This window comes from Nomascus leucogenys, chromosome X (genome assembly GCF_006542625.1).
Source record: "Nomascus leucogenys isolate Asia chromosome X, Asia_NLE_v1, whole genome shotgun sequence".
NCBI classification, from domain to species: domain Eukaryota; kingdom Metazoa; phylum Chordata; class Mammalia; order Primates; family Hylobatidae; genus Nomascus; species Nomascus leucogenys.
This window is the reverse complement of record NC_044406.1, coordinates 68048174-68076080: the sequence shown is the minus strand read 5'-3', so window position 1 is coordinate 68076080 and position 27907 is coordinate 68048174. Positions and strand designations below refer to the sequence as shown.

The following is a 27907-nucleotide window of genomic DNA, read 5'->3' as shown; positions in this document are numbered from 1 at the left end:
ATCCTTCGCCCACTTTTTGATGGGGTTGTTTGATTTTTTCTTGTAAATTTGCTTAAGTTCATTGTAGATTCTGGATATTAGCCCTTTGTCAGATGGGTAGATTGCAAAAATTTTCTCCCGTTCTGTAGGTTGTCTGTTCACTCTGATGGTAGTTTCTTTTGCTGTGCAGAAGCTGTTTAGTTTAATTAGATCCCATTTGTCAATTTTGGCTTTTGTTGCCATTGCTTTTGGTGTTTTAGACATGAAGTCCTTGCCCATGCCTATGTCCTGAATGGTATTGCCTAGGTTTTCTTCTAGGGTTTTTATGGTTTTAGGTCTGACGTTTAAGTCTTTAATCCATCTTGAATTAATTTTTGTTTAAGGTGTAAGGAAGGGATCCGGTTTCAGCTTTCTACATATGGCTAGCCAGTTTTCCCAGCACCATTTGTTAAATAGGGAATCCTTTCCCCATTTCTTGTTTTTGTCAGGTTTGTCAAAGATCAGATGGTTGTAGATGTGTGGTATTACTTCTGAGGGCTCTGTTCTGTTCCATTGATCTATATCTCTGTTTTGGTACCAGTACCCTGCTGTTTTGGTTACTGTAGCCTTGTAGTAGAGTTTGAAGTCAGGTAGCGTGATGCCTCCAGCTTTGTTCTTTTGGCTTAGGATTGTCTTGGCAATGCGGTTTAACCACTCTGAAAAGAAGTGTTTAAGGACTTTTATCTAGACTCTATAGTTAGGTATAACATAGTGCTGGTTGAGTCAACTTCAAGTTTTTGTAGAGGGAGGAAGAGAGTAACAACCATGTCTGGATTTAATAAAAAGTTTAACATAAGTAAATGTGTGCTCTTTTGCCTTAAGAAAATATTTTTCAGTATATAAAAAGGATTAATGAGTGCTGCCTTTCACATACTTGGTTTGGTGTGTTTGAAACATCATTTCCAAAAATAGGACATACACATTTCCAGGGATCATCTCTATGATATGGCTCTAGAAATGATGTAGATTTTTAAAATCAATGTCAGAACTTATACACACAAATGTATGCTTTCCTTCTAAGTAGTCACTCTGGGAGCCCATATACGTATCAGTGGTGTCATTCCTGACGATATGTTGGGAACTATCATTTTGTAACCAGTTTAGAAGTCATGCAAGTAAATAAATCTTCAGGATTACTTCAGATTTGGGCAAAAAATTAGTTTTGCCCAACTTGATCATTTTGCATTATTCACCATATTTGACTCTAAGTGACAACTGGCTATTTCCAAAAATCATACCCATCCTGAGGATGTGAAGATATTTTTGGGCTGGGTATGGTAGCTCACTCCTGTAATCCCAGCAGTTTGGGAGGCTGAGGCAGTAGGATTGTTTGAGGCCAGAATTTGAAGACCAGCTTGGTCAACATAGTGAGACTCCCTCTCTGCAAAGGAAAAAAAAAAGTGAAGTTTTTTTTTTTCTTTTTCAAATGAATAGGCAACATTGTTTAGTTATCTGTTTTTTTTTTCTTTTTTTCCACTGTTGGACTTCTGTCCATTCTCTTTATTTATTTATTTGAGGTGGAGTTTTGCTCTGTTGTCTAGGCTGGAGTGCAGTGGGTGCGATCTCGGCTCACTGCAATCTCCGCCTCCCAGCTCAAGTGATTCTCCTGCCTCAGCCTCCCAAGTAGCTGGGATTACAGGCATGCACCACCAGGCCCGGCTAATTTTGTGTTTCTAGTGGAGACGGGGTTTCACCATGTTGGCCAGGCTGGTCTGGAACTCCTGACCTCAAGTGATCTGCCTGTCTAGCTCCCAAAGTGCTGGGGTTGACAGGTGTGAGCTACCGTGCCCGGCCTGCTGATCATACTCTCTTGATTTTATTTTTGTACTGTGGTAGTGCTGTTGATGGACTGCACTGATATTATCCATATTTTTAACCTTGGTCACCCACAGTATGAACTCATTAAATAGTTGACTTTGCAATTCAATTGCTATGATTTGGGAATGAGTGTGGCAGTCATAATTCTGCAGGTTTGCTATCGTTTCATTTCTAGAGAACTTTTCCATGGTGATCCATTGATGAGATAAGATATCGTATGACCTTATTTATTCCTGTTTTTGACTTTTGGTTCTCAGGAATTTTGGGTGCTGTGAGTTGACATGTAGTATCATTTCCTCAGGTCTCATTTTCTATCTGAGCACAATTAAGGACACAGTGACCTGATGATAAATTTTTTTGTACGTCTGACTCTTATCTGAAAGGATGGTTATTGGCCAAATATGGAAACCATACCCACTTGGTACCTTTATTCCAGAGGCAAAGTTTGTTTCAAAATTTTGTAAAACAACCCTCTCCACCAAAAGAAAACAAATACCCACAAAAGATCTCTAGTCACGGTGTCTGTTATATCTCATTTCTTTTTCCTTCCCCAAATATACTGAGCTATTCTTAACTAAATACAGGAAAATTGTGTAGAGGGACACTTACTAAGTGTTCAGTAAATGTTTTCGTTTTTCTTATGTATATATCTAGAAGTAGAATTGTTGGGTCATTGAGTAACTATGTTTAACTTTTTGAGTAAATATACATGTGCCATGGTGGTTTGCTGCGCCCATCAACCCGTCATCTACATTATGTATTTCTCCTAATGCTATCCCTCCCCCAACCCCTAACAGGCCCCGGTGTGTGATGTTCCCCTCCCTGTGTCCATGTGTTCCCATTGTTCAACTCTCACTTATGAATGAGAACATGTGGTGTTTGGTTTTCTGTTCTTAAGTTAGTTTGCTGAGAATGATAGGTTCCAGCTCCATCCATGTCCCTGCAAAGGACATGAACTCATCCTTTTTTATGGCTGCATAGTATTCCATGGGGTATATGTGCCACATTTTCTTTATCTAGTCTATTACTGATGGGCATTTCGGTTAGTTACAAGTCTTTGCTATTGTGAATAGTGCTGCAGTAAACATGTGTGTATGTGTCTTTATAGTAGAATTATTTATAATCCTTTGGGTATATACCTAGTAATGCGATGGCTGGGTCAAATGGTATTTTTGGTTCTAGATCCTTGAGGAATCGCCACACTGTCTGCCACAATAGTTGAACTAATTTACCCTCCCATCAACAATGTAAAATTGTTTCTGTTTCTCCACATCCTCTCCAGTATCCGTTGTTTCCTGACTTTTTAATGTTCGCCATTCTAACTGACGTGAGATGGTATCTCATTGTGGTTTTGATTTGCATTTCTCTAATGACCAGTGATGATGAGTTTTTTTTCATATGTTTGTTGGCTGCATAAATGTCTTCTTTTGAGAAGTGTCTGTTCATATCCTTTGCCCACTTTTTGTTAGGGTTGTTTGCTTTTTTCTTGTAAATTTGTTTAAGTTCTTCGTAGATTCTGGATATTAGCCCTTTATCAGATGGATAGATTGCAAAAATTTTCTCCCATTCTGTAGGTTGCCTGTTCACTTTGATTATATCTATATCTATATCTATATATCTATATCTATATCTATATATATATTTTTTTTGCTGTGCAGAAGCTCTTTAGTTTAGTTAGATCCCATTTGTCAATTTTGGCTTTTGTTGTCATTGCTTTTGGTGTTTTAGTCATGAAGTCTTTGCCCATGCCTATGTCTTGAATGGTATTGCCTGGGTTTTCTTCTAGCGTTTTTATGGTTTTAGGTCTTACATTTAAGTCTTTAATCCATCTTGAGTTAATTTTTGTATAATGTGTAAGGAAGGAGTCCAGCTTCGGTTTTCTGCATATGGCTAGCCAGTTTTCCAAACACCATTTATTACATAGGGAGTCCTTTCTCCATTGCTTGTTTTTGTCAGGTTTGTCAAAGATCAGATGGTTGTAGATATGTGGCATTATTTCTGAGGGCTCTGTTCTGTTCCATTGGTCTATATCTCTGTTTTGGTACCAGTACCATGCTATTTTGGTTACTGTAGCCTTGTGGTATAGTTTGAAGTCAGGTAGCATGATGCCTCCAGCTTTGTTCTGTTTGTTTAGGATTGTCGTGGCCCTGCGGGCTCTTTTTTGGTTCCATATGAAATTTAAAGTAGTTTTTTTTCAGATTCTGTGAAGAAAGTCAGTGGTAGCTTGATGGGGATAGCATTGAATGTATATATTACTTTGGGCAGTATGGCCATTTTCACGATATTGATTCTTCCCATCCATGAGCATGGAATGTTTTTCCATTTATTTGTGTCCTCTCTTATTTCCTTGAGCAGTGGTTTGTAGTTCTCTTTGAAGAGGTCCTTCACATCCCTTGTAAGTCGTATTCCTAGGTGTTTTATTGTCTTTGTAGCAGTTGTTAATAGGAGTTCACTCATGATTTGGCTCTCTGTTTGTCTGTGATTGGTGTATAAGAATGCTTGTGATTTTTGCACATTGATTTTGTATCCTGAGACTTTGCTGAAGTTGCTTGTCAGCTTAAGGAGATTTTGGGCTGAGATGGTGGGGTTTTCTAAATATACAATCATGACATCTGCAAACAGACAATTTGACTTCCTCTTTTCCTGATTGAACACCCTTTATGTCTTTCTGTTGCCTAAATGCCCTGACCAGAACTTACAATACTGTGTTGAATAGGAGTGGTGAGAGAGGGCATCCTTGTCTTGTGCCAGGTTTCAAAGGGAATGCTTCCAGTTTTTGCCCATTCAGTATGATGTTGGCTGTGGGTTTGTCATAAATAGCTCTTATTATTTTGAGATACGTTTCATCGATACCCAGTTTATTGAGAGTTTTTAGCATGAAAGGGTGTTGAATTTTATTGAAGTCCTTTTCTGCATCTATTGAGATAATCATGTGGTTTTTGTCATTGGTTCTGTTTATGTGATGGATTATGTTTATTGATTTGCGTGTGTTGAACCAGCCGTGTATTGCAGGGATGAAGCCAACTTGATCGTGGTGGATAAGCTTTTTGATGTGCTGCTGGATTCGGCTTGCCAGTATTTTATTGAGGATTTTTGCATCGATGTTCATCAGGGATATTGGCCTGAAATTTTCTTTATTTGTTAAGTCTGTGCAGGTTTTGGTATCAGGATGATGCTGGCCTCATAAAATGAGTTAGGGAGGATTCCCTCGTTTTCTATTTTTTGGAATAGTTTCAGAAGGAATGGTACCAGCTCCTCTTTGTACCTCTGGTAGAATTCAGCTTTGAATCTGTCTGGTCCTGGACTTATTTTGATTGGTAGGCTATTAATTACTGCCTCAACTTCAGAACTTTTTATTGGTGTATTCAGGGATCTGACTTTTTCCTTGTTTAGTCTTCGGAGGGTGTATGTGTCCAGGAATTTATCCATTTCTTCTAGATTTTCTAGTTTATTTGCATAGAGGTGCTTATAGTATTCTCTGATGGTAGTTTGTATTTTTGTGGGATCAGCGGTGATATCCCCTTTATCATTTTTTATTGCATCTATTTGATTCTTCTCTCTTTTGTTCTTTATTAGTCTGGATAGTGGTCTGTTTTGTTGATCGTCTCAAAAAACCAGCTCCTGAATTCACTGATAGTTTGAAGGGTTTTTCCTGTCTCTGTCTCTTTCAGTTCTGCTCTGATCTTAGTTATTTCTTGTCTTCTCCTAGCTTTTGAAGTTGTTTGCTCTTGCTTCTCTAGTCGTTTTAATTATGATGTTAGGGTGTCGATTTTAGATCTTTCCTGCTTTCTCTTAGGCATTTAGTGCTATAAATTTCCCTCTACACACTGCTTTAAATTTGTCCGAGAAATTCTGGTATGTTGTCTCTTTGTTCTCATTGGTTTCAAAGAACTTCTTTATTTCTGCCTTAATTTTGTTATTTACCTAGTAGTCATTCAGGGGCAGGTTGTTCAGTTTCCATATAGTTGTGCAGTTTTGAATGAGTTTCTTAATCCTGAGTTCTAATTTGATTGCATTATAGTCGGAGAGACTGTTATGATTTCCATTCTTTTGCACTTGCTTAGGAGTGTTTTACTTCTAATTATATGGTCAGTTTTAGAATAAGCACGTTGAGGTGCTGAGAAGAATGTATATTCTGTTGCTTTGGGGTCAAGAGTTCTGTAGATGTCTGTTAGGTCTGCTTGGTCCAGAGGTGAGTTCAAGTGTTGTATATCCTTGTTAATTTTCCGTCTCGTCGGTCTGTCTAATATTGACAGTGGGGTATTAAAGTCTCCCACTATTATTGTGTGAGAGTCTAAGTCTCTTTGTAGGTCTCTAAGAACTTGCTTTATGATTCTGGGTGCTTCCGTATTGGGTACATATATATTTAGGATAGTTAGCTCTTCTCGTTGCATTGATGCCTTTACCATTATGTAACACCCTTCTTTGTCTGTTTTGATCTTTGTTGGTTTAAAGTCTGTTTTCTCAGAGACTAGGATTGCAACCCCTGTTTTTTTTTTTGCTTTCCATTTGCTTGGTAAATATTTCTCCATCCCTTTATTTTGAGCCTATATATGTCTTTAATTTGTTTTTAAAATTATTATATCCATCCTACTTAGTATAAATTGGTTTCTTGTTGTGGTTTTGATTTGCCTTTCCCTGATATGACTAATGATCTTGAGCATTTTTTCATGTGCTTATATTGGCCATTTGTATATATTCTTTTGAGAAATGTATATCTAAGTCTTTTCCCCATTTAAAAAATTGGGTTGTCTTTTTGTTGTTTAATTGTTAGAAGTCTTTATGTATTCTGGTTACCAGACCCTCATGAGATACAGGATTTGAAAATCGTTTTCTCTCATTGTGTTGGTTGTCTTTTCATTTTCTTGACGGTGCCCTTTGACGTGCAAAAGTTTTGACTTTTATTAAAAATGGGGCTGGGCATGGTGGCTCACGCTTGTCATCCCAGTGCTTTGGGAGGCTGAGGTGGGAGGATTTCTTGAGGCCAGGAGTTTCAGACCATCCTGGGCAACATAACTGGACTCCATCTCTACAAAAAATTAAAGAAAAAATTTAGCTAAGAGTATAGTTGTGTGCCACACTTCCTCAACTAAGAACATAGGTGTGTGCCACAGGTACTCAAGATGCTGAGGCAGGAGGATTGCTTTAGCCCAAGAGTTTGAGACCTCAGTGAGTCAAGGTCACGCCACTGTGCTCAAGCCTGTGTAACAGAGCAAGAGGCTAACTCTAAGGAAAAAAAAATGGGGTAAACTTATACTTTCCTTTTTTAAAGTTTTAACTCCTTAAAACTCTGTTGAATTACAGATACATCTATTATATTACTTAAGAGTTGATGCTATAGGCTGGGCACAGTGGCTCACGCCTGTAATCCCAGCACTTCGGGAGGCCGAGGCGGGTGGATCACGAGGTCAGGAGATCGAGACCATCCTGGCTAACACGGTGAAACCCCGTCTCTGCTAAAAATACAAAAAAAATTAGCCAGGCGTGGTGGCGGGCGCCTGTAGTCCCAGCTACTTGGGAGGCTGAGGCAGGAGAATGGTGTGAACCTGGGAGGCAGAGCTTGCAGTGAGCCAAGATCGCGCCACTGCACTCCAGCCTGGGCGACAGAGCGAGACTCCATCTTAAAAAAAAAAAAAAGAGTTGATGCTATAAAACTTAGTTAATGAAGTATTTCCCTGGGCGATGGAGCTCTTGCAAGTCCTGTTCTATATTTTGTTCATCTTTATGCCAGTCAGTTAGACAGTTCTTCTGTGTCAAGCAGAGGATGGAATAATAAACCAAAACACTGCTTAGGCCTTTCAGAGAGTAAGTGTTCAGTAAATACATTTGATAAATTACTGAATTATTTTTTTAAATGATGGAAAGGAAAATCTTGGCCTCTCTTTTTCTGGATGTTGGCTAGTATAAATCTTTCTTGAAGTGATAATCTACATCTATGTTTTGATTTCTAAGGATTTCCCAAATATAAGCTATATACAAGTGAGAGGAAATAATAACTTAGATGCCTAATGATAATATGACAAGATAAGTACAAGGGTCAGCTATTTGTTGTGAAATAGGAATGGATATAATTTAAATATGAATACCTTTTTGCTGTTTAATCCCCCAAATTTTCTTTTGATTTCTTTTAAAATTCTTTTGTGGTAGGTATTATTTCTTAAGAATTAACTTAAGGTTAGTATTTTCTGATACATTTTTAAGTAACATGAAGTTTAACTTCTGTTTAAACACATCGTATAGAGTACATTGAAAGACCTCAGTATTTTCGAAATGTTTAGTAAGTAATATCAGCAGTTTCTTTAAATGATATTTTAATCCTAGGTAAGTGTACAGGTAGGTTGTCTTACTCATATTTTTATATCCTTAGTGAAATAAAATTCTTTTTTGTTTTTTTTTTTTGAGACAGGGTCTGACTGTTGCCTTGGCTAGAGTGCAGTGGCATGATCTCGGCTCACTGCAACCTCTGCCTCACAAGGCTCAAGCCATCCTCCCACCTCAGCCTCCTGAGTAGCTGAGACCACAGGCATGAGCCACCATGCTTTATTATGAGCCACCACACCTGGCCTAAAATTCGTTTTCTTTAATATTTTTTCTTTCTACACCCACAGCTGTAACATTTCCCTTAGTTTTTACTTTGAATGTGCATACTCTTACACTACTTACAGTATGGCTATATTTTCAGTTTGCTAGAGCTTTACAATTAATTTAAAACATGAAAGGCTAATTAAGGGAATTCTTTAAATTTTGTTTTAATAGTGAAAGCAAGTTGAATACATTGGTGCAGAAGCTTCATGACTTCCTTGCGCACTCATCAGAAGAATCTGAAGAAACAAGTTCTCCTCCACGACTTGCAATGAATCAAAACACAGGTAAATTGAAAAAGAATGTGCTATACCTTCTAGTCTTTTTCTATTTTTTTTTTACACTTATGGAGGTAACCATTTATTTTATTCAGAGAGCAGCTTTTAAAAGATTTCAGTTTGTGGAAATGACAGATTAGCAAGCTTTATAGAAGCCCCTATTATGTATCCTAGCTATATCTGATACAGGAGATTTTAATTTTGGTAAGTATGAGTATAGAAAGCTTAGAAAAGGAAGCATTTATGGTTTTATATGTAATGGAAGTGTGTTATAGAATGGCTAGTGAATGTTGACTGTGAAAAAATAGTATTAGAAGAGGCAGGAGTAGTATAGGAATGTTTTGTCCTAGCAATTATTCATGTATTAGGAGTTAAATTTTTATTTTTATTTTTGTGATGGAGTCTCGCTCTGTCACCCAGGCTGGAGTTCAATGGCATGATCTTGGCTCATTGCAACTTCTGCCTCCTGGGCTCAAGCTATTCTGCTGCCTCAGCCTCCTGAGTAGCTGGGATCACAGGCGTCTGCCACCATGTCTGGCTAATTTTGGTATTTTTAGTAGAGACTGGGTTTCACCATGTTGGCCAAGCTGGTCTGGAACTCAAGAGATCTGCCCTCGTTGGCCTCCCAAAGTGCTAGGATAACAGGCATGAGCCATCACACCCAGCATAAGAGTTAAATTTTTATGTTGTTTCATAATATCCCTGAGTAGATTTGGTATATTTATTTTTTAAAATAAAACCACTTAACACCTCCTCTCTACTTCCCTGTCTCTGTCTCTCTTTAAAAAGATTTTTTTTTTTTTTAAAGACGAGGTCTTGCTTTGTCACCCAAACTGGAGTGTAGTGGTGTAATCATAGCTCACTGCAGCCTCAAACTTCTTGGGCTTAAGCAATCTTCTCACCTCACCCTCCCCAGTAGCTGGGATTACAGGCGTGTGCCACCATGCCTGGTTAATTTTCAAAAAAAATTTTTTTAGAGACATGGTCTTGCTGTGTTGTCCTGACTGGTCTTGAACTTCCTGGCCTCAAATGATTCTCCTGCCTCAGCCTCCTGAGTAGCTGAAATTATAAGCATGAGCCATTGTACCTGGTTCCCTTTTTTAAAAAACATTTTGTATCATGTGACAGTTAGCATTTTCAGGTTTTCAAGGGTAACTACAATACACATGCACACAGACACACACAATATGTACAAAAAAAGTATAAGAGAGTTATAGTGAAAAGTTCAACCATATGTGTAATTAGAGTTCTAGAAGGAAGAAAGAGAATTGGTAAAAAGTCCAATTTGAAGAGATACGGGCTGAGCATTTTTTAAAAAGTGATGAAAGACATCAAACTAGAGATTCAAGAAGTTTCGTGAACCCTGAGCAGGATAAATATAAAGAAAACTACAGCTAGGCATGTCCTAACCAAACTCCTAAAGAACATAAGCCAAGAGAAAAATCCCTTGAGTAGCCAGAGGAAAAAAATATATTATTTTCAAAGGAATAACAGTAACACTGGCAGTTCACTTAACAACAGAAATGATAGAAGGCAGATGACAATGAAATGATTTCTTTAAAATGTCAAGGAAAAATACAGTCATGTATCGCTTAACTATGGGATAGGTTTTTTTTGAGACGGAGTCTTGCTCTGTCGCCCAGGCTGGAGTGCAGTGGCGCAGTCTCGGCTCACTGCAAGCTCCGCCTCCCGGGTTCACACCATTCTCCTGCCTCAGCCTCTCCGAGTAGCTGGGACTACAGGTGCCCGCCACCACGCCTGGCTAATTTTTTGTATTTTTAGTAGAGACGGGGTTTCACCGTGGTCTTGATCTCCTGACATCGTGATCCGCCTGCCTCGGCCTGCCAAAGTGCTGGGATTACAAGCGTGAGCTACTGCGCCCGGCCAGGATAGGTTTTTTTGAGAAAGCATTGTTGGGTGATTTTGTCATTGTGCAGACATTATGGAGTGTACTTACATAGGCTACTACACACCTAGGCTATATGTTATAGCCTGTTGCTCATAGGCTACAAACCTGTGCAGCGTGTTCTTGTAGTGAATACTGTAGGTAATTGGAATACAATGGTAAATATTTGTGTATCTAAACACATGGAAACATAGAAAAGGTACAGTAAAAATACATTATTACAATCTTATGGGACCACCGATGTATATGTGGTCAGTCATTGAGTGAAATGTCTTTATGCAGCATGTGATTGTAATTGCCAGCATAGTACTGTATATTCAGTGAAAACATCTTTCATAAATGAAGGGTGGAATAAAGCCATATCTGGGCAAACAAAAAGTGAGAACTTGATGTCAACAGACCTACACTAGAGTGAGTAACTACACTAGAGGAAATTACAAGTTTTCTGAAATGAGAAAGAAAATAATTTGAAATGGCAACACCAAAATACAGGAAGTAATGAATAAGAATGGGAAAGCTAAATAGGTAGGTAAACTAAATAACATAAAGTTATTTAAGCCACAGTCCCTATTCTTATTTCATCAATTACTCCAGTAATGTTCACAGATAAGTTTTTCCCACTTAAATTCAGGATCCAGTTCAAGATTTAGTAGTCATGTTTCTTTGGTCTTTTAAAAATCTGAAGCAGTTTGTCTGCCTTTTGGGACTATGACTTTTTTGGAAATGTACAGGTGTATTACTTTGTCAAATGGCCCTCGGGATTATCTGTTTAGTTATGGTTAGATTCAGGTTATACATTTTTGGCAGGAATACTACATAAAGTGGTGTTCTGTTCTCCGTGCATCCTATTACATGGCACATGATGTGATTTGCCCTGGATATGGTTGTGTTTGCTAGATAAACCTGGTATAAAGTTATGATTTATTCCATTGTAACTAATAACTAATTTAATGGGGGGCACTTTGAGATTACTAAGGTATTCTTTTTTTTGTCAAAACTTAGTATGTTTTCTTTTGCAAATGACCACAAAGTTTGCAGCTTAAAGCAACCCAAATTTGTTATTTTACGGTTCTGTAGGTTCGGAGTCCGGTGGGCCTTGCTGGACCCTTCTCAGGCTATCACAAGGTCAAAGTCAAGATGTTAGTAGGACTAGAAAAATCCATTCCTAAGCTCATTCAGGTTGTTGGCAGAATTCAGTTCCTTATGATAACAGGTTGGAGGTCCTTCTTTCTCACTCACTATTGGCCAAGACCCCCTCCTAGCTCTTTTCAGGTGTCTTCATTTTTTCTCACATTATGCCCTCCATCTTCAAATCCGGCAATAGCACATCAAGTCTCTCTCAAGCTTTGAAGCTCTCTGACCTAGCTTTTTGCTTGCTAATTCTGCTGACACCTGCTACCAGCTGGAGAAATTTTTCTGTTTTTAAGGATTCATGTGATTAGATTAGGTCCTTCTCCCTCTCATCTCCTCCTGATTATCTCTTGAGTTTAAGATCACCTATGCCATATTACATAACACAGTTATGGGAGTGATATGTCATCACATTGATAGTTTCTGGGGATTAGCAGTGTAGAATCTTGTGGGCCATTCCTAGAAGGTCTGTTTATCACAGCATACAATTGTGATTCTTAGCTGAATAATTTATTCCTATGATGGGTTCAAAATGGTGATGTTCTAATCTGTCTTTCCTTCTGTGTTTATTAGTTGATATTTTATTGTAAGGGAGGGGTTCATGTTCTAACCTATTCAATTATTTGTATCAGTATATACTTACATTTTTTTCCATGAATATTCTCTGTCATTATTTATTTTGATCCTGAAATTGTATCAGTTTTGGCTAGTAGGAGCCCCATCTGGATGGCTCCTGCTGACCTTTTTACAAATCCTCATCATTTCTTGAACACTTTCTTTCTTTCTGTCCCCTCAAAGTATTCAAGGCTTGCTTTCCATTCTCTGTTCCCCAGCCCTAGAATCAGTTATTTTTCGCAAGAGTTCTGATTCCTTTTAGTGGGATATAGTGTTTAGAGATCAAGATCAGGGTGTGTGATGTGCTCATTGCCACCAAGATGTCTTTGTTTCCATGCTCTTTCACAGAGAAAGCCAATAATATGTTTTATATTTTCATGAGTTGATACTGATACTTTTAATTTTAATTCAGTTCCAGTCTTCTTTCTAGACTTCCCCTTTTCATGTTTTTAACTTCTTTCTCCAGCAGAAAGAAACCTGGTTCCTATTATCACCAATTTATTTATTTTTATTTATTTATTCTTTTTGAGACGGAGTCTCACTCTGTTGCCAGGCTGGAATGCAGTGGCATGATCTCAGATCACTGCAACCTCTGCCTCCCAGGTTAAAGCGATTTTCCTGCCTCAGCCTACCAAGTAGCTGAGACTACAGGCATGTGCCACCATACCCAGCTAATTTTTGTGTTTTTATTAGAGACGGGGTTTCACCATGTTGGCCAGGATGGTCTTGATCTCTTGACTTCATGATCCACCTGCCTCGACCTCCCAAAGTGCTGGGATTACAAGTGTGAGCCACTGTGCCCGGCCTATCCCCAATTTATTTATTTATTTTTATTTTTATTTTTTTGAGATGGAGTCTCGCTCTGTCACCCAGGCTGGAGTGCAGTGGCGCCATCTCAGCTGACTGCAACCTCCGCCTCCTGGGTTCAAGTGATTCTCCTGCCTCAGCCTCCTAAGTAGCTGGAACTACAGGTGCGCACCACCGTGCCCAGCTAATTTTTGTATTTTTAGTAGAGACGGGGTTTTGCCATGTTGGCCAGGCTGGTCTGGAACTCCTGACTTTAGGTGATCCACCTGCCTCAGCCTCCCAAAGTGCTTTGATTACAGGCATGAGCCACCAAGCCCGGCCTTCCCCAGTTTATTTGTATTCATTTGTCTAGTCCTCATTGTACTCACAGTTTCAGAGTTGTTAACCATACCATCACATTAAAGAAACTTAACTATAGTTCAGTATTTGTTTAAAGTTCTTTTTGTCTTTAGAATGATGTTATGTTGTCGGAATCCTGTGTTCACTAGTTGAGGAACTCCTTCAGTAGTGGTATCTCCAGTTGGACAAACGGATGTCACTCACAAATACCAATTATAAATTCTGGGCAGCTACTGAAGGCTAGATATCAACAAAGTAGATAAACTGGAGGGGAGTCAACACATGGAAGAAGTGGCAATGGCTGAATTCCCCATTCTTAATCCTTTTTGCTTTAGCCAAGGATCCTCTTAGCTCCATCTGTGGCTGTTAAGACTTGGATAAAAATCTACAGTCTTATTGGATGTGAAATCAAGGAAAAAATTTAGAGAGACCACAGCAGCTGTAACATGAGTACAGAGATCCCATCTAGAAAAGAGCCACAGAATGGGAAAACCAGATTGCACGAAAACTCTACCGATAGCTCTGGTCCAATTGCCTAAGTGCACCCCAGATTCCAAACAGCCCGATTAGGACTAAAAGAACAGAACAAAAGCTTTGAGTTGTTTGGTACTACAGGGTGGAAAGGGTTTGGAGTTTCATTTCAAGTAAGTTAACTTATCTGTTTGTTTGTTTGGTTGGTTTTTTTTTTGAGACAGGGTCTTACTCTGTTGCCTAGGCTGGTGTGCAGTGATGCTGTCTCGGCTCCCTGCAACCTCTGCCTCCTGGGTTCAAGCGATTCTCCTGCCTCAGCCTCCCTAGTAGCTGGGATTACCGGCACCCACCACCACACTTGTCTAATTTTTGTATTTTTAATAGAGATGGGGTTTCATCATGTTGGCCAGGCTGGTCTTGAACTCCTGACCTCAGGCAATCCACTTGCCTCGGCCTCCCAAAGTGCTGGGATTACAGGCTTGAGCCATCGTGCCTGGCCAACTATCTGTTTTAACAAAAGTGTCAACTCATTGTAGGAATAGAAAGAATGCAGTGTCTTTGCTGTATTTTTCATAGTGTCCAGTGTCCAGTCCAAAATACTAGGTAGATGAAGAAAGGAAATGTGACCCATGATCAAAGGGAAAAGGGATCAATAGAGACTGACTTATCTGTTGAATTTTGCAACAAGAATATTAAAGCAGCTATTATAGTCATACTTGAGTACAAAAAGGCAAATATGTTTATGATGAATGGATAGGTAGAAAATTTCAGTGCAGAAATGGAAACTGTTAAAAACCATTTTGAAATTCTAGAACTGCCAAATTTAGTTTCTGAATAAATTACTAAGTTCAGAATAACAAATCATTGTACTTAACAAGACATGCAAGGTAGCAGTAGAAATGTCAGTGAATTTGATGGTTGACTAATAGGCCAATAGAGCCAGTAGAAAACAGAAAACATTAAAAAGTGTACAGAAAAACTTGAATCCTTTCTCCAAGAAACAACTATAAAATGGGATCGTTATCAGCCAAATACATGTAAAGGATAGGAATGTTTAAACCTTATTCAGGAAGAAAAGGAGTCAACAGAAACTCTCACTTGGCCTAGTGTTTGTAGTTATCTGTGTACTAATCTTGCACATACTTTGTGAGAATTTTACCTAAGTAGTTCAGGTTTTTGAGTGCTGTTTTAAATTCTTTTGTTTTAAAGTTTCAGATTCCGGGCCGAGCGCAGTGGCTCACGCCTGTAATCCCAGCACTTTGGGAGGCTGAGGTGGGCGGATCACCTGAGGTCGGCAGCTCGAGACCAGCCTGACCAACATGGAGAAACCCCGTCTCTACTAAAAATACAAAATTAGCTGGGCATGGTGGCACATGCCTGTGATCCCAGCTATTTGGGAGGCTGAGGCAGGAGAATCGCTTGAACCCGGGAGATGGAGGTTGTGGTGAGCCGAGATCACGCCATTGCACTCCAGCCTGGGCAACAAGAGCAAAACTCCGTCTCAGAAAAAAAATTATAAATAAAATAAAAATAAAATAAAGTTTCAGATTCCATTTATTCATTGTAGGTATATAGAAATTCAGTTGACTTTTTGTTTTTTTTTTTGTTGTTTTTTTTCTTGAGACAGAGTTTCGCTTTTGTTGTCCAGGCTGGAGTGCAGTGGTACGATCTCAGCTCACAGCAACTTCCACCTCCCGGGTTCAAGTGATTCTTTTAATTTCTTTTCTTGCTTCATTATATTAGCTAGGATTTTCTGTATTTTCCAGTATTACATTGAAGAATGATGATGATAGCAGACATCCTCTTAGTGTTACCAATTTTAGTGGGAAAACATTCAGTCTTTCACAGTGAAGTATGTTTGCTTTATAGGTTTCTTGTAAATGCTCTTTATCAAGTTGAGGAAGTTCCCCTCTATTCCTAGTTTGCTGAGAATTTTTTTAAGCTTAAATTTCCATTTGTAATTATAAATTCACATACAGTTGTAATAACTAATATAGAGAGAGCTCTTATGCACTTTGGCAGTTTCCCTCAATGGTAACATATAAAACTAGAATACAATATCACAACCAGGATATTGACATTGATAAAACTATTAATCAAGATTTCGTCAGTTTTATGTGTGTGTGTGTGTGTGTGTGTGTGTGTGTGTATTAAAGTTCTATACAATTTTTTTTTACCTGGGTTGATTCATGCATCTACCACCACAGTTGAGATACAGAATAGTTCATCAACACAGGATTCCTCATCTTGGCATTTTATAATCACACCCACTTCCCTCCCCCTACCTCTGCCTATGCTTAACACCTGGCAACCACTAATCTGTCTTCCATTTTGAAAATTTTGTCATTTCAAATATGTTAAATAAATGGAGTTATATAGTAAATAATCTTTTGGGGTTGGAGTGTTTTCACTTGGCATAATTCTGTGGAGATTCATTGAGGTTGTTGTATGTATCAACAATCCTTTCCTTTTAATTGCAGGGTAATATTCCATGGTATGGATGAACAGATTGAGTATCCTTAACCCCGGAATCAGAAATCTGAAATGTTCCAAGATCAGAAACTTTTGAGTGCTGACGTGACACTCAAAGGAAATGCTCATTGGAACATTTGGGATTTTCAGATTAGGGATGCTGAATCCCTAATGTGAATAAACCAGAATAGTGCAAATATGCTAGAATCTGAAAAAATCCAAAATTTGAAACACTTCTGGTCCCATGCATTTTGGATAAGGAATACGCAACCTGTACCACAGTTGTATATTTTTTTTTAAATTGAAATGGAGTCTCATTTTGTCACCCAGGCTGGAGGGCAGTGGCATGATCTTGACTCACTGCAACCTCCGCCTCCCAGGTTCAGGTGATTCTCCTGCCTCAGCCTCCGGAGTAGCTGGGATTACAGGCATGTGCCACCACACCCGGCTAATTTTTGTATTTTTAGTAGAGACGGGATTTCACCATGTTGGCCAGGCTGGTCTTGAACTCCTGACCTCAGGTGATCCACCCACCTCGGCCTCCCAAAGTGCTGGGATTACAGGTGTGAGCCACCGCGCCTGGCCCGTACCACAGTTTGTTTAACCATTTATTTGTTAAAGCAAATCTGGGCCGACTCCTGATTTCAGTTGTTACAATTAAAGCTGGTGGTGAATATTTATATATATGTTTTTGTATGAATTTATGTTTTCATTTCTTTGCAATAAATGCCAGGAGTGCATTTTGCAGTTCATATGATGGTTGTACATTTATTTTTATTAAATTAATTAAACTACATTTACATTTTATTTTATTTTGGGTAGAGACAGAGTCTCACTATCTTGGCCGGGCTTGTTATGAACTCCTGACCTCAGGTAATCCTCCTGCCTTGTCCTCTGGAGGCCCTTGGATTACAGACATGAATCACTGCACCTATTTGCATTTTTTTTTTTTTTTTACTCCATTGGACTCTATCAGTGCTTTTATTTATTTATTGATACTTATTTATTTATTTATTTTAACTTTTAGGTTCAGGGGTACCTGTGAAGGTTTGTCACATAGGTAAGGTAGCATCACTGGGGTTTATTGTTTAGATTATTTCATCACTTAGGTATTAAGCCTAGTACCTAATAGTTATCTTTTCTACTCTTGTATGTTCATTTTTTAAAAAGAAACTCCTGAACTGTTTTCCAGAGTGGTTGTACTGTTTTATATTCCCACAGCAATGTATGAGTGATCCAGTTTCTCCACATCCTTGCCAACACTGGGTGTTAATACTATTTTTAAATTTTAGCCATTTGATATTTATGGTATCTCATTGTGGTTTTAATTTGCATTTACTTAATGAGTAATAAGTTCTTTTTAAATAGAAACAGGATATTGCTCTGTTGCCCAGGCTGGAGTGCAGTGGTGCAATTAGAGCTCACTGCAGCCTCAAACTCCGAGGCTCAAGTGATCCTCCTGCCTCAGCCTCTCGAGTAGCCGAGACTGCCTCAGCCTCTCGAGTAGCCAAGACTACAGGCACATGCCACCATATCCAGCTAATTTTTTAATGTTCTGTAGAGACGGGGTCTGGCTCTGTTGCCCAGGCTGGTCTCAGACTCCTGGCCTCAAGCGATCTTCCCACCATGGCCTCCCAAAGTATTTAGATTACAGGCATCAGCCACTGCACCTGGCTGGTAATAAAACATTAAACATCCTTATTGAAATATAATTTACATGCCATACAATTAACCCATTTAAAGTATAAAATTCAGTGGTTTTTAGTATATTTAATATTTACACATATGTACAACCATCACCACAGTCAATTGTAAAATATTTTTATCACCTCAAAAAGAAACTCCATACCCTTTAGCTATCACCCCCTAGCTCTAATAAATCACTAATCTAGTTTCTTGTTTTGAGTTTTTTATTTTTATTTTTTTTTTGAGACAGAGTCTCGTTCTGTTGCCCAGGCTGGAGTGCAGTGGCTATCTTGGCTTACTGCAACCTCTGCCTCCCAGGTTCAAGTGATTCTTGTGCCTTGGCCTCCCAAGTAGCTGGGATTACAGGCGTGTGCCACCACACCTAGATAATTTTTGTATTTTTAGTAGAGACGGGGTTTTGCCATGTTGGCCAGGCTGGTCTCAAACTCCTGGCCTCAAGTCATCTGCCCACCTCAGGTTCCCAAATGCTGGGATTGCAGGCGTGAGCCACTGTGCCTGGCCTATTTCCCTATTTTGGACTTTCATATGAATGGCATCATATAATGCGTGTTTTTGTGGCTGATTTCCTTCATTTAGCATAATGTATTCAAGATATCTGTTGTAACATGTATTAGTACTCCATTCCTTTTTATAGCCACATAATATTCCATTATATGTATAGACCATATTTGTTTATCCATTTATCCATTGATGGACATTTGTCTTGTTCCCATGTTTTGGCTGTTAGGAATGATGCAGCTGTAAGTATTGGTATACAGTTTTGTGTGTAGCCATATATTTTTGTTTATCTTGTGTATATACCTAGGAATCTAATTGCTGGATTTATATGGTAACTATGTTAAATTGTTTGAGGAAATGTCAAACTGTTTTCCAAAGTAGAGATACTATTTTACTTTTCCACCAGGAGTATATAAAGATTGTGTGTTCTTCACATCCATGCCAACCATTGTTAATAACAGACTTTTTGATTCTAGCCATTCTAGTGCATGTGAAGTAGTATCTCATTGTGATTTTAGTTTTCAACTGCTTGAAGGCTAATGATGTTGAACATCATTTCATGTGCTTATTTGTAGTTTGTATATATTCCTTGGAGAAATTTCTATTCAAACCCTCTGTCCAGTCTTTTTTTTTTTTTTTTTTGACAGAGTCCTGCTCTGTTTCCCAGGCTGGAATGCAGTGGCATGATCTCAGCTCACAGCACCCTCAACCTCCCTGGCTCAAATGGTCTTCCCACCTCAGCCTCCCAAGTAGCTAAGACTATGGGTGTGTGCCACAGTGCCCAGCTAATTTTTGTTTATTTTTTATAGAGATGGAGTCTTAATTTGTTGCCCAGGCTGGTCCTGAGCTCTTGTGCTTAAGCAATTCACCCACCTTGGCCTCCCAAAGTGCTGGGATTACAGGCGTGAGCCACCGTGCCCAGCCCCTTTGCCCATTTTTAAAATGGGTATTTGTGCTTTCATTGCTGATTTGTATATTCTAAATTTTTTATTGTAAAATACGCATAACATAAAAATTGCCATTTTAACTAATTTTAAATGTACAGTCCTGTAACATTAAGTAAAATTGTTGTGCATTCACCACCACCATCCATATCTAGTACTTTTTCATCTTCCCCAAGTGAAACTCTGTACCCATCACATACTAACTCCCCAATCTTCCCTCTCCTTAGCCTTGCAAACACCATTCTACAGTCTCTTCCTAGGAATTTGACTACTCTAGGAACTTCATATACATATAATCCTACAATATTTGTCCCTCTGACATATTTTACTTAGCACAATGTGTTGAAGGTTATCCATGTTGTAGTATATCTCAAAATTTCATTTCTTTTGAAGTCTGAATACCATTCCATTGTATGTATATACCACATTTTGTTTAATCTATTCATATTTCAGTGGGCACTTGGATAAGATATATAATTTGGAAATATTTTCCCCTATTCTTTGAGTTGTCTTTATTTTTAGAGACAGGGTTTTGCTCTGTTGCTCAGGCTGGGGTGCAGTGGCAGGATCATAGTTCACTGCAGCCTTGAACTGCTGGATACAAGCAATCCTCCCATCTCAGCCTCCCAAGTAGATGAGACTACAGTTGTGTGCCACCATGTCCGGCTAGTATTTTTTTTTATTTTTTAGAGATGAGGTCTTACCATGTTGCCCAGGCTGAGCTTGAACTCCTGGCCTCAAGCGATCCACCTTGGCCTCCCAAGTAGCTGGGATTACAGGCATGAGACACTGCACCCAGTTGAGTTGTCTTTAATTGAAGCACAAAAGTTACTAATTTTGATGAACTTTTATTTATCTGTTTTTCCTTTTGTTGCTCATTCTTTTGGTGTCTTTGAGAATCCATTACCAAATTGAAGGCAATGAAGATTTACCCCCATGTTTTCTTCTAAAAGTTTTATAGATTTAGTTCTTAAATTTAGGTCTTTGATCTATTTTGAGTTAATGTTTTGTATATGTTGTGAGGTAGGGGTCCAGCTTCATTTTTTGTAGGTTTCTATCTAGCTGTCTCAGCACCATTTATTGAAAAACTATTCTTTCTTCATTGAATGGTCTTGCCACCCTTGTCAGAAATCAGTGGGACTGTCGGGTATGGTGGCTCATGTCTGTAATCCCAGCACTTTGGGAGGCCAAGGCAGGAGGCGTACTCGGGCCCAGGAGTTCCAGACCAGCCTGGACAACACAGTGAGACTCCATCTCTATTAAAAAAAAAAGCCAGGTGTAGTGGTGTGTGCCTGTAGTCCCAGCTACTTAGGAGGCTGAGGTAGAAGGATCACTTGAGCCCAGGAGATTGAGGCTGCAGTGAGCCATGATTGTACCACTGCACCCTAGCCTGGGTGAAAGAGTGAGATCTTGTTTCCAAAAAAAAAACTAAAAAAAAAAATCAGCTGGTCATAGATATATGGGTTTATTTCTGGACTCTTAATTCTGTTTGTCCTTTTACCAGTACTCCACGGTCTTGATTGCATTGTTTTACAGTTTTGTGCAAAGTTGCACCAAAGTTGTTGTGTAGTTTTGCAAAACTGGCAATCAATACTGTGCAGTACTGGCAAAATCAGGAAGTGTGAGTCTTCATACTTTTCATTTTTCAAAATTGTCTGCCTATTCTGAATGTTTTCAATTCCCTATGAATTTTAACTCTTTGTTTTTTCTTGGTAGAGATGAGGTTTCACTATGTTTCTGAGGCTGTTCTTAAACTTCTGTCCTCAAGTGATCCTTCCACCTTGGCCTCCTAAAGTGCTAGGATTATAGGTCTGAGCCACCATGCCTGGTCCATATGAATTTTGGAATGAGCTTGCCAATTTTTACAAAGAAGTCAACTGGGATTCTGACAGAGATTGCAGCGTGTCTGTAGATTAGTTTGTGGAGTATTGGTGATGGCAGCGGTGGGCCGTCTGGAGTGGCTGCTGCCATCACACTGGCTGTAGCAGGGAGACATGGCCAGGGCTGCACAGTCTATAGAGTTGGTGGGAGCCAGGGGCAAGCAGGAGCCCCGCCCCTTCCAAGTTGGAGCTCCCTGGGTCCTGCTGCAGCTGCCTAAGCCATGGCTGTAGACCTGGGCATCCCTGTGCTCTTGAGTCTTGGGAGCAGGTGGGAGCCCCACCCTCCCAGGTGCAACTGCAGCTGGCCAAACCGTGGCTGCAGTCCGAGGCCTCTCATTCCATGGAGCAGGCAGGAGACCCACCCTCCTGGGTGCAGCTGCAGTCTCCCAAACTGCAGCTACAGACCCTTGCCTTCTGCTCCACGAGCAGGCAGGAGCCCTGGGTGCAGCAGGATCCCCAGGTGCAGCAGGAGCCACGGGTGCAGCCGCAGCCACCCAAACCATGGCTGCAGATCCGGTCCTCCCGCTTTATGGAGCAGGCTGGAGTCCCACCCTCCTGGGCACAGCTATAGCTGCCCAAATTGTGGTTATAGACCTGGGCCTCCTGCTTTATGGGGCAGGCAGGAGTCCTGCCCCACTGGGTGCAGCTGCAGCTGCCCAAATCATTGGGGGGCTGCAGACCCAGGTGTCTCTGCACTCTTGGGGCCTGGGAAGGCGGCCCCCCTTGCTCTCATAGGCTTGGAAGTGCCTGCTCCTGCTGCCTGGCTTCTCCCTGCTGTTGGCACCTGCTCTGATCTTGGGGCAAAGTTGGGGCCGAGCCTGGGTGCTGTCATAGCCTGGCCAGGTGTGCACATGCTTGGGGAACTGCTGACACGCCAGCCTCCTGCTGCCTTGACCCCCTCTGGACTTTGGGTACTGACAAACATAGGGAAGCTGAGGCAGGGCTGAGGGCAGTTCAGCACTGGCCTGCAGTTGCCCCCTTGCATCTACAGCCTGGGCACCATGAATGGCAGCAGGAGGTAGACTGGTTCCTCAGTGGAAGGTGGCGGGTCCCTGGTGAGGACCCACCTTCAGACCAGGGAAAGCCTGAATGCTGGAGGTTGGGCTGCCAGTCGCATGGATCAGAGTGGGAACTTGTGGTGCCTTTTATGGGTCTGCCTGTGGACCAATTGGCACGCACATCCTCCCCTCTGAGGCCCATAAAAGCCCCAGGCTCAGCCAGAGCTGAACAGATGTCAGGATGACCAGCTGCAGAGAGGAGCAACCCACTCTAGGGCCTCCTCTCTGCTGTGAGCTGCAGAGATGACAAGATGACCTTCCTGCAAAGAGGTGCCACCCATTCTAGGACCTCCTCTTTGCTGAGAGCTGCAGAGACGATGGGTCGACCTTCCTACAGAGAGGTACTACCCATACTAGGGCCTCCTCTCTACTGAGAGCTGCAGAGACGAAGGAGAGATGATGGGGAGATGATGGGATGACCTGCCTGCAAAGAGGAGCCACCCATTCTCAGGCCTCCTCTCTCCTGAGAGCTGTGCAGATGACGGGATAATCAGCTGCTGAGAGGAGCTACCCTCTCTGCTGATAGCTGAACACTTGTAGTAACGACTTGCCTAGCAGAGAAGAACCACCCTCTCTGCTAGGAGCTGAACACTTGTTGGGATACCCTGACTGTGGAAAGGAGCTGCCCCCTTTGGGTTTCCTCTGAGCTCTTCTATTGCTCAATAAAGCCCCTCTTTATCTTGCTTACTCTCCACTTTTCTGTGTACCTCATTCTTCTTGGGTGCAGGACAAGAACTTGGGACCTGCCGAATGCGGCTAAAAGAGCTGTAACACAAACAGGGCTGAGACATGCCCCTTGCTCACCTTGTTGCAGGTGAAGAGAAGGAAAGAAGAGCTGCAGCCCTTTGGGGAGCCCAGACCTGGGAGCTCCCCGAGCCAGGGCTGTGACTCCCTCTTTGGGGCCCTGCCTACGGTTCCTGGTGTCTCCAAACTTCTGGGTGCCACCGTGTTCCCTGGTGCCAGCTGTGGATGCTGCTTGTGGTGTTCTTGGTCCAGCTGCAGCCTCACAGAAAAAGAGCTGATGCCCGTGCTGGCACCTGGGGCTGCGTGCCCTGCTGCAGCTGCCAGGATGTCTGATTGTGCAGTGGCCGGACCCCACACTTGCTCACGTACCCCTTGCTGCTTCATGCAGTCTCCCTTGGCCATCATAGGATACAGGCCAGTAGCATGAGCCGAGTGTAGCCGGCCAGGCCAAATAGGCGGGACGAGCCCAGCAGGCCTGAGCAAAACTGTGGCACAGGTGCCACCAGGCACAGATGTTTCTGCCCAGAAAAGTGACACCCCAAAGATTCTGTAACACTGGCATCATAAGAATGATAAATCTTGTGGCTTGGCCTGGTGGCTGAGGGAATTGTGTGCTTTAAATGGGTAAATTGTATGATATGTAAATTGTATCTCAAGGATGTTTAATGTTTTATCACTGGCAAGGTGTGATGACTCATGCCTGTAATTCCAGCACTTTGGGAGGTTGAGGTGGGAGGATTACTTGAGGACAGGAATTTGAGACCAGCCTGGGAAACATAGCCAGAACCGATCTGTACAAAACATTTAAAAATCAGCCAGGCATGGTGGCATGTGCCTGTAGTGCCAGCTAATCAGGATACTGAGGCAGGAGGATCACTTGAGCCGAGGAATTTGAGGCCGCAGTGAGCTATAATTGCACCGCTACACTCCAGCCTGGGCAATAGAGTGAAACTGTCCCTAATAAAGAAAAAAATGTTATCTTCTAATTCATGAACATGAAGTGTTTTTCCATGGATTTAGATCTTTAATTTCTTTCAATAGCGTTTTATAATTTTCAGAGTATGTTTTGTACTTTTTTTAAAAAAAATTATTTCCTTCCAATTCTGTTATAAATGGAATTCTTTTCTTAATTTCATTTTGAGATTATTCATTGCAAGTGTATAGACATAACATTGATTTTTATTGTCCTTGTACCCATCAATCTTCCTGAATTAATTTTATTCTCATAATTCTTTTATTTTATTTTTTGAGATAGTCTTGCTGTATTCCCTAGGCTGGGATGCAGTCGTGCGATCTTGGCTCACTGCAACCTCTGCCTCCCAGGTTCAAGCAATTCTCATGCCTCAGCGTACGGAGTAGCTGGGATTACAGGCACCCGCCACCACGCCCAGCTAATTTTTGTATTTTTAGTAGAGACGGGGTTTTGCCATGTTGGCCAGGCTGGTCTTGAACTCCTGACCTCTGGTGATCCGCTTGCCTAAGCCTCCCAAAGTTTTGGGATTACAGATGTGAGCCACTGCGCCCAGCCTATTCCAATAATTCTTTAGTGGATTCCTTAGGATCTTCTATGTATGAGATAATGTCATATTCTAATAAGGATAGTTTTATTTTTTATTTTTTTTGAGACAGAGTCTCGCTCTGTTGACCAGGGTGGATGACCTCAGCTCACCGCAACCTCTGCCTCCCAGGTTCAAGTGATTCTCCTACTTCAGCCTCCCTAGTAGCTGGGATTACAGGGATGTGCCACCACACCCGGCAAATTTCTGTACTTTTAGTAGAGATGGGGTTTTGCCATGTTGGCTAGGCTGGTCTTGAACTCCTGACCTCAGGTGATCCATCTGCCTCAGCCTCCCAAAGTGCTGGGATTACAGGCATCAGCCACCGCGCCTGGCCCTCTAATGGGGATAGTTTCATACCTTCCTTTTAAATACTGATGCCTTTCAATTTTTTTTTTTTTTAACATGCATGCTCTGAGTAGAATCCGTAATGCAAAGTTGAATAGAAATGGCGAGAGCAGATTTCCTTGCCTTGTTCCTGATCTTAAGGGGGAAAGCATTCAGTCTGTCGCCATTAAGTATGATATTACCTACCTGTGGGTTTTTGTAGATTTTAAAATTTCCTTTCTTCCTTAATTTATTAGAAAGAAAATTTTTTTTTTTTTGAGACGGAGTTTTGCTCTTGTTGCCCAGGCTGGAGTGCAATGGCACAATCTTGGCTCACTGCAGCCTCCACCTCCTGGATTCAAGCGATTCTCCTGTCTCAGCCTCCCGAGTAGCTAGGATTACAGGTGCATGCCACCATGCCCAGCTAATTTTTGTATTTTTAGTAGCGACAGGGTTTCATTATATTGGTCAAGCTGGTCTCTAACTCCTGACCTCAGGTAATCCGCCCGCCTCAGCCTCCCAAAGTGCTAGAATTACAGGCATGAGCCACCACACCTGGCCAGAAAAAAAGATATTTTTAAAGAGCTGTTTTAGGTTCATAGCAAAATTGAGCAAAAAGTACAGTGAGTTCCCATATGTCCCTGCTTCCACACATGCATAGCATCTCCCACTATCAGCATTCCGTAAGAGAGTTGTACATTTGTTATATAACTTTGATGAACCTACATTGACATGTCATTATTACCCCAAATGCATAGTTTATGTCAAGGTTCACTCTTGGTGTTATGCATTTTAAAGATTTTTGACAAGTATATAATGACCTGCATTCACCATTGTAGTATCATACAGAATAGTTTCACTGCCCTAAAAATTTCCTGTGCTGTGCCTGTTTCTTCATCCCTTTCTCCCCTGTGAGCACTGGCAGCCACTGATCTTTTTACTTTCTCCATAGTTTTGCCTTTTTCAGATTGTCATAGTTGTAATCATATGTATGTAGCCTTTCCAGACTGGCTTCTTTCACATAGTAATCTGCATTTGTTTCCTCCATGTCTCTTTGTAGCTTGATAGCTAATTTATTTCTAGTGCTGAATAATATTCCATCGTCTGGATTACTACAGTTTGTTTATCCATTCATCTTCTAAAGGACATCTTGGTTGCTTTCAAGTTTTGGCAGTTATGAATAAAGCTGCTTATAAAGATATTTATATAAGTAAATGAAGATGTTTACATAAAATAAAGATGTTTATAAATATCTCCATGCAGGTTATTTTGTGGATGTATGTTTTCAGCTTCTTTGGATAAATACCAAGGAGTGTGATTGCTGCTTTATATATGGTATGCTTAGTTTTGTAAGAAATTGCTGAACTGTTTTCCTGAGTGGCTGTACCATTTTGCATTCCCACCAGCAATAAATGATAGTTTCTTTTGCTCCATACGCTTCTCAGCAGTTTTGGTATAGTCAGTGTTCTGGATTTTGGCTATTCTAATAGGCGTGTTAGGGGTATATTGTTTTAATTTGCAATTCCGTACTGATATGTTGAGCATTTTTTCATGTGCTTATTTGCGTCTGTATATCTTTTTTGGTGAGGTGTCTGTTCACATATTTCTTTTTTTTCCCTTGCTTTAAAATCACGTTGTTTGTTTTATTTTATTGTTGAGTTTTAAGCATTCTTTGTATAGTTAAGATAATTGTCTTTTATCAGATGTGTACTTTGTGAAGATTTTCTCCCAGTCTCTAGCCTGTCTGCTGATTTGAAGTTTTCTAATATTTTTATGGACTTTTGCATCTATATTCATAAGTGATACTTGCCTGTAGTTTTCTCTATTTGTGATATATTTTTTATATCAGGGCAATACTGTTTTCATAAAATGAGTTGGGAAATGTTGCCTCCTTTTCTGATTTTTAGAAGAGTTTGTGAAGAATTGGTATTAGTCCTTTTTTAAATGTTTGTTATAATTAAGTGGTGAGAACATCTGGGCCTTTTCTTTATGGGTAGCTGTTTTTTATTGCTAATTTAATCTCATCAATTGTTACAGGTCTATTCACACCTGTTTTTTCTCGAGTCAGTTTTAGTAGTTTTTGTTCTGGAATTTGTTCATTTCATGTAAGTTATTTAATTTTTTGGCACACAGTTCATAGTATTCCTTTATAATCCATTTATTTCAGTAAGATTAGTAGTAATGTCCTCTTTTTCATTTCTGATTCTAGTAACTTGAGTCTTGTTTCTTTTTTTTTCTTGGTCAGTCTACCCTAAAGTTTGTTCATCTTTTCTTCCCCCGCAGGTAAGTTGTTACACAATCCCTAGCAGATTCCAACTTTCATGGCCAAGGTCCTGCTTGATCATCTTTTTAAAGAATCAGTTTTTGGCCAGGTGCCTGTGGCTCACGCCCGCAATCTCAGCACTTTGGGAGGCCAAGGTGGGCAGACCACTTGAACCCAGGAGTTAGAGACCAGCCTGGGCAACATGACAAAACCCCATCTCCACAAAAAATTAGCCGGGTGTGGTGGTGCGTGCCTGTAGTCCCAGCTACCTGGGAGGCTTAGAGGGGAGGGTCACCTGAACCCGGGAGGTTGAGGCTAAAGTTAACCATGATAGCACTTCTGCACTCCAGTATGGACAATGGAGTGAGACCCTATCCCCCACCCCCCCCCCCCCAAAAAAAAAAGGAGGAAAAGGAAAAGAACTACTCTTTGGTTTTATTGATTTTTTTTTTCTATTGCTTTTCTATTTCCTATTTCATTAGTTTCATGAATT

The 27907-nt window shown here is 40.6% G+C and overlaps 1 protein-coding gene across 7 annotated transcripts in view; it reads left to right on the top strand.

The window, feature by feature from the left end:
• Window positions 1-27907, top strand: part of ATRX (ATRX chromatin remodeler) — a 296672-nt gene that overhangs the window by 67473 nt on the left and 201292 nt on the right. For 6 of the 7 annotated variants that reach the window (XM_030807617.1, XM_030807624.1, XM_030807622.1 and 3 more), the window contains exon 2: window positions 8593-8705. In XM_030807617.1, coding sequence (XP_030663477.1) covers window positions 8593-8705 — 113 coding nt within the window. Of the gene's footprint in view, window positions 1-8592; window positions 8706-27396; window positions 27435-27907 lie in introns of all 7 variants that reach the window. The other variant, XM_030807623.1, reaches the window with a different exon arrangement.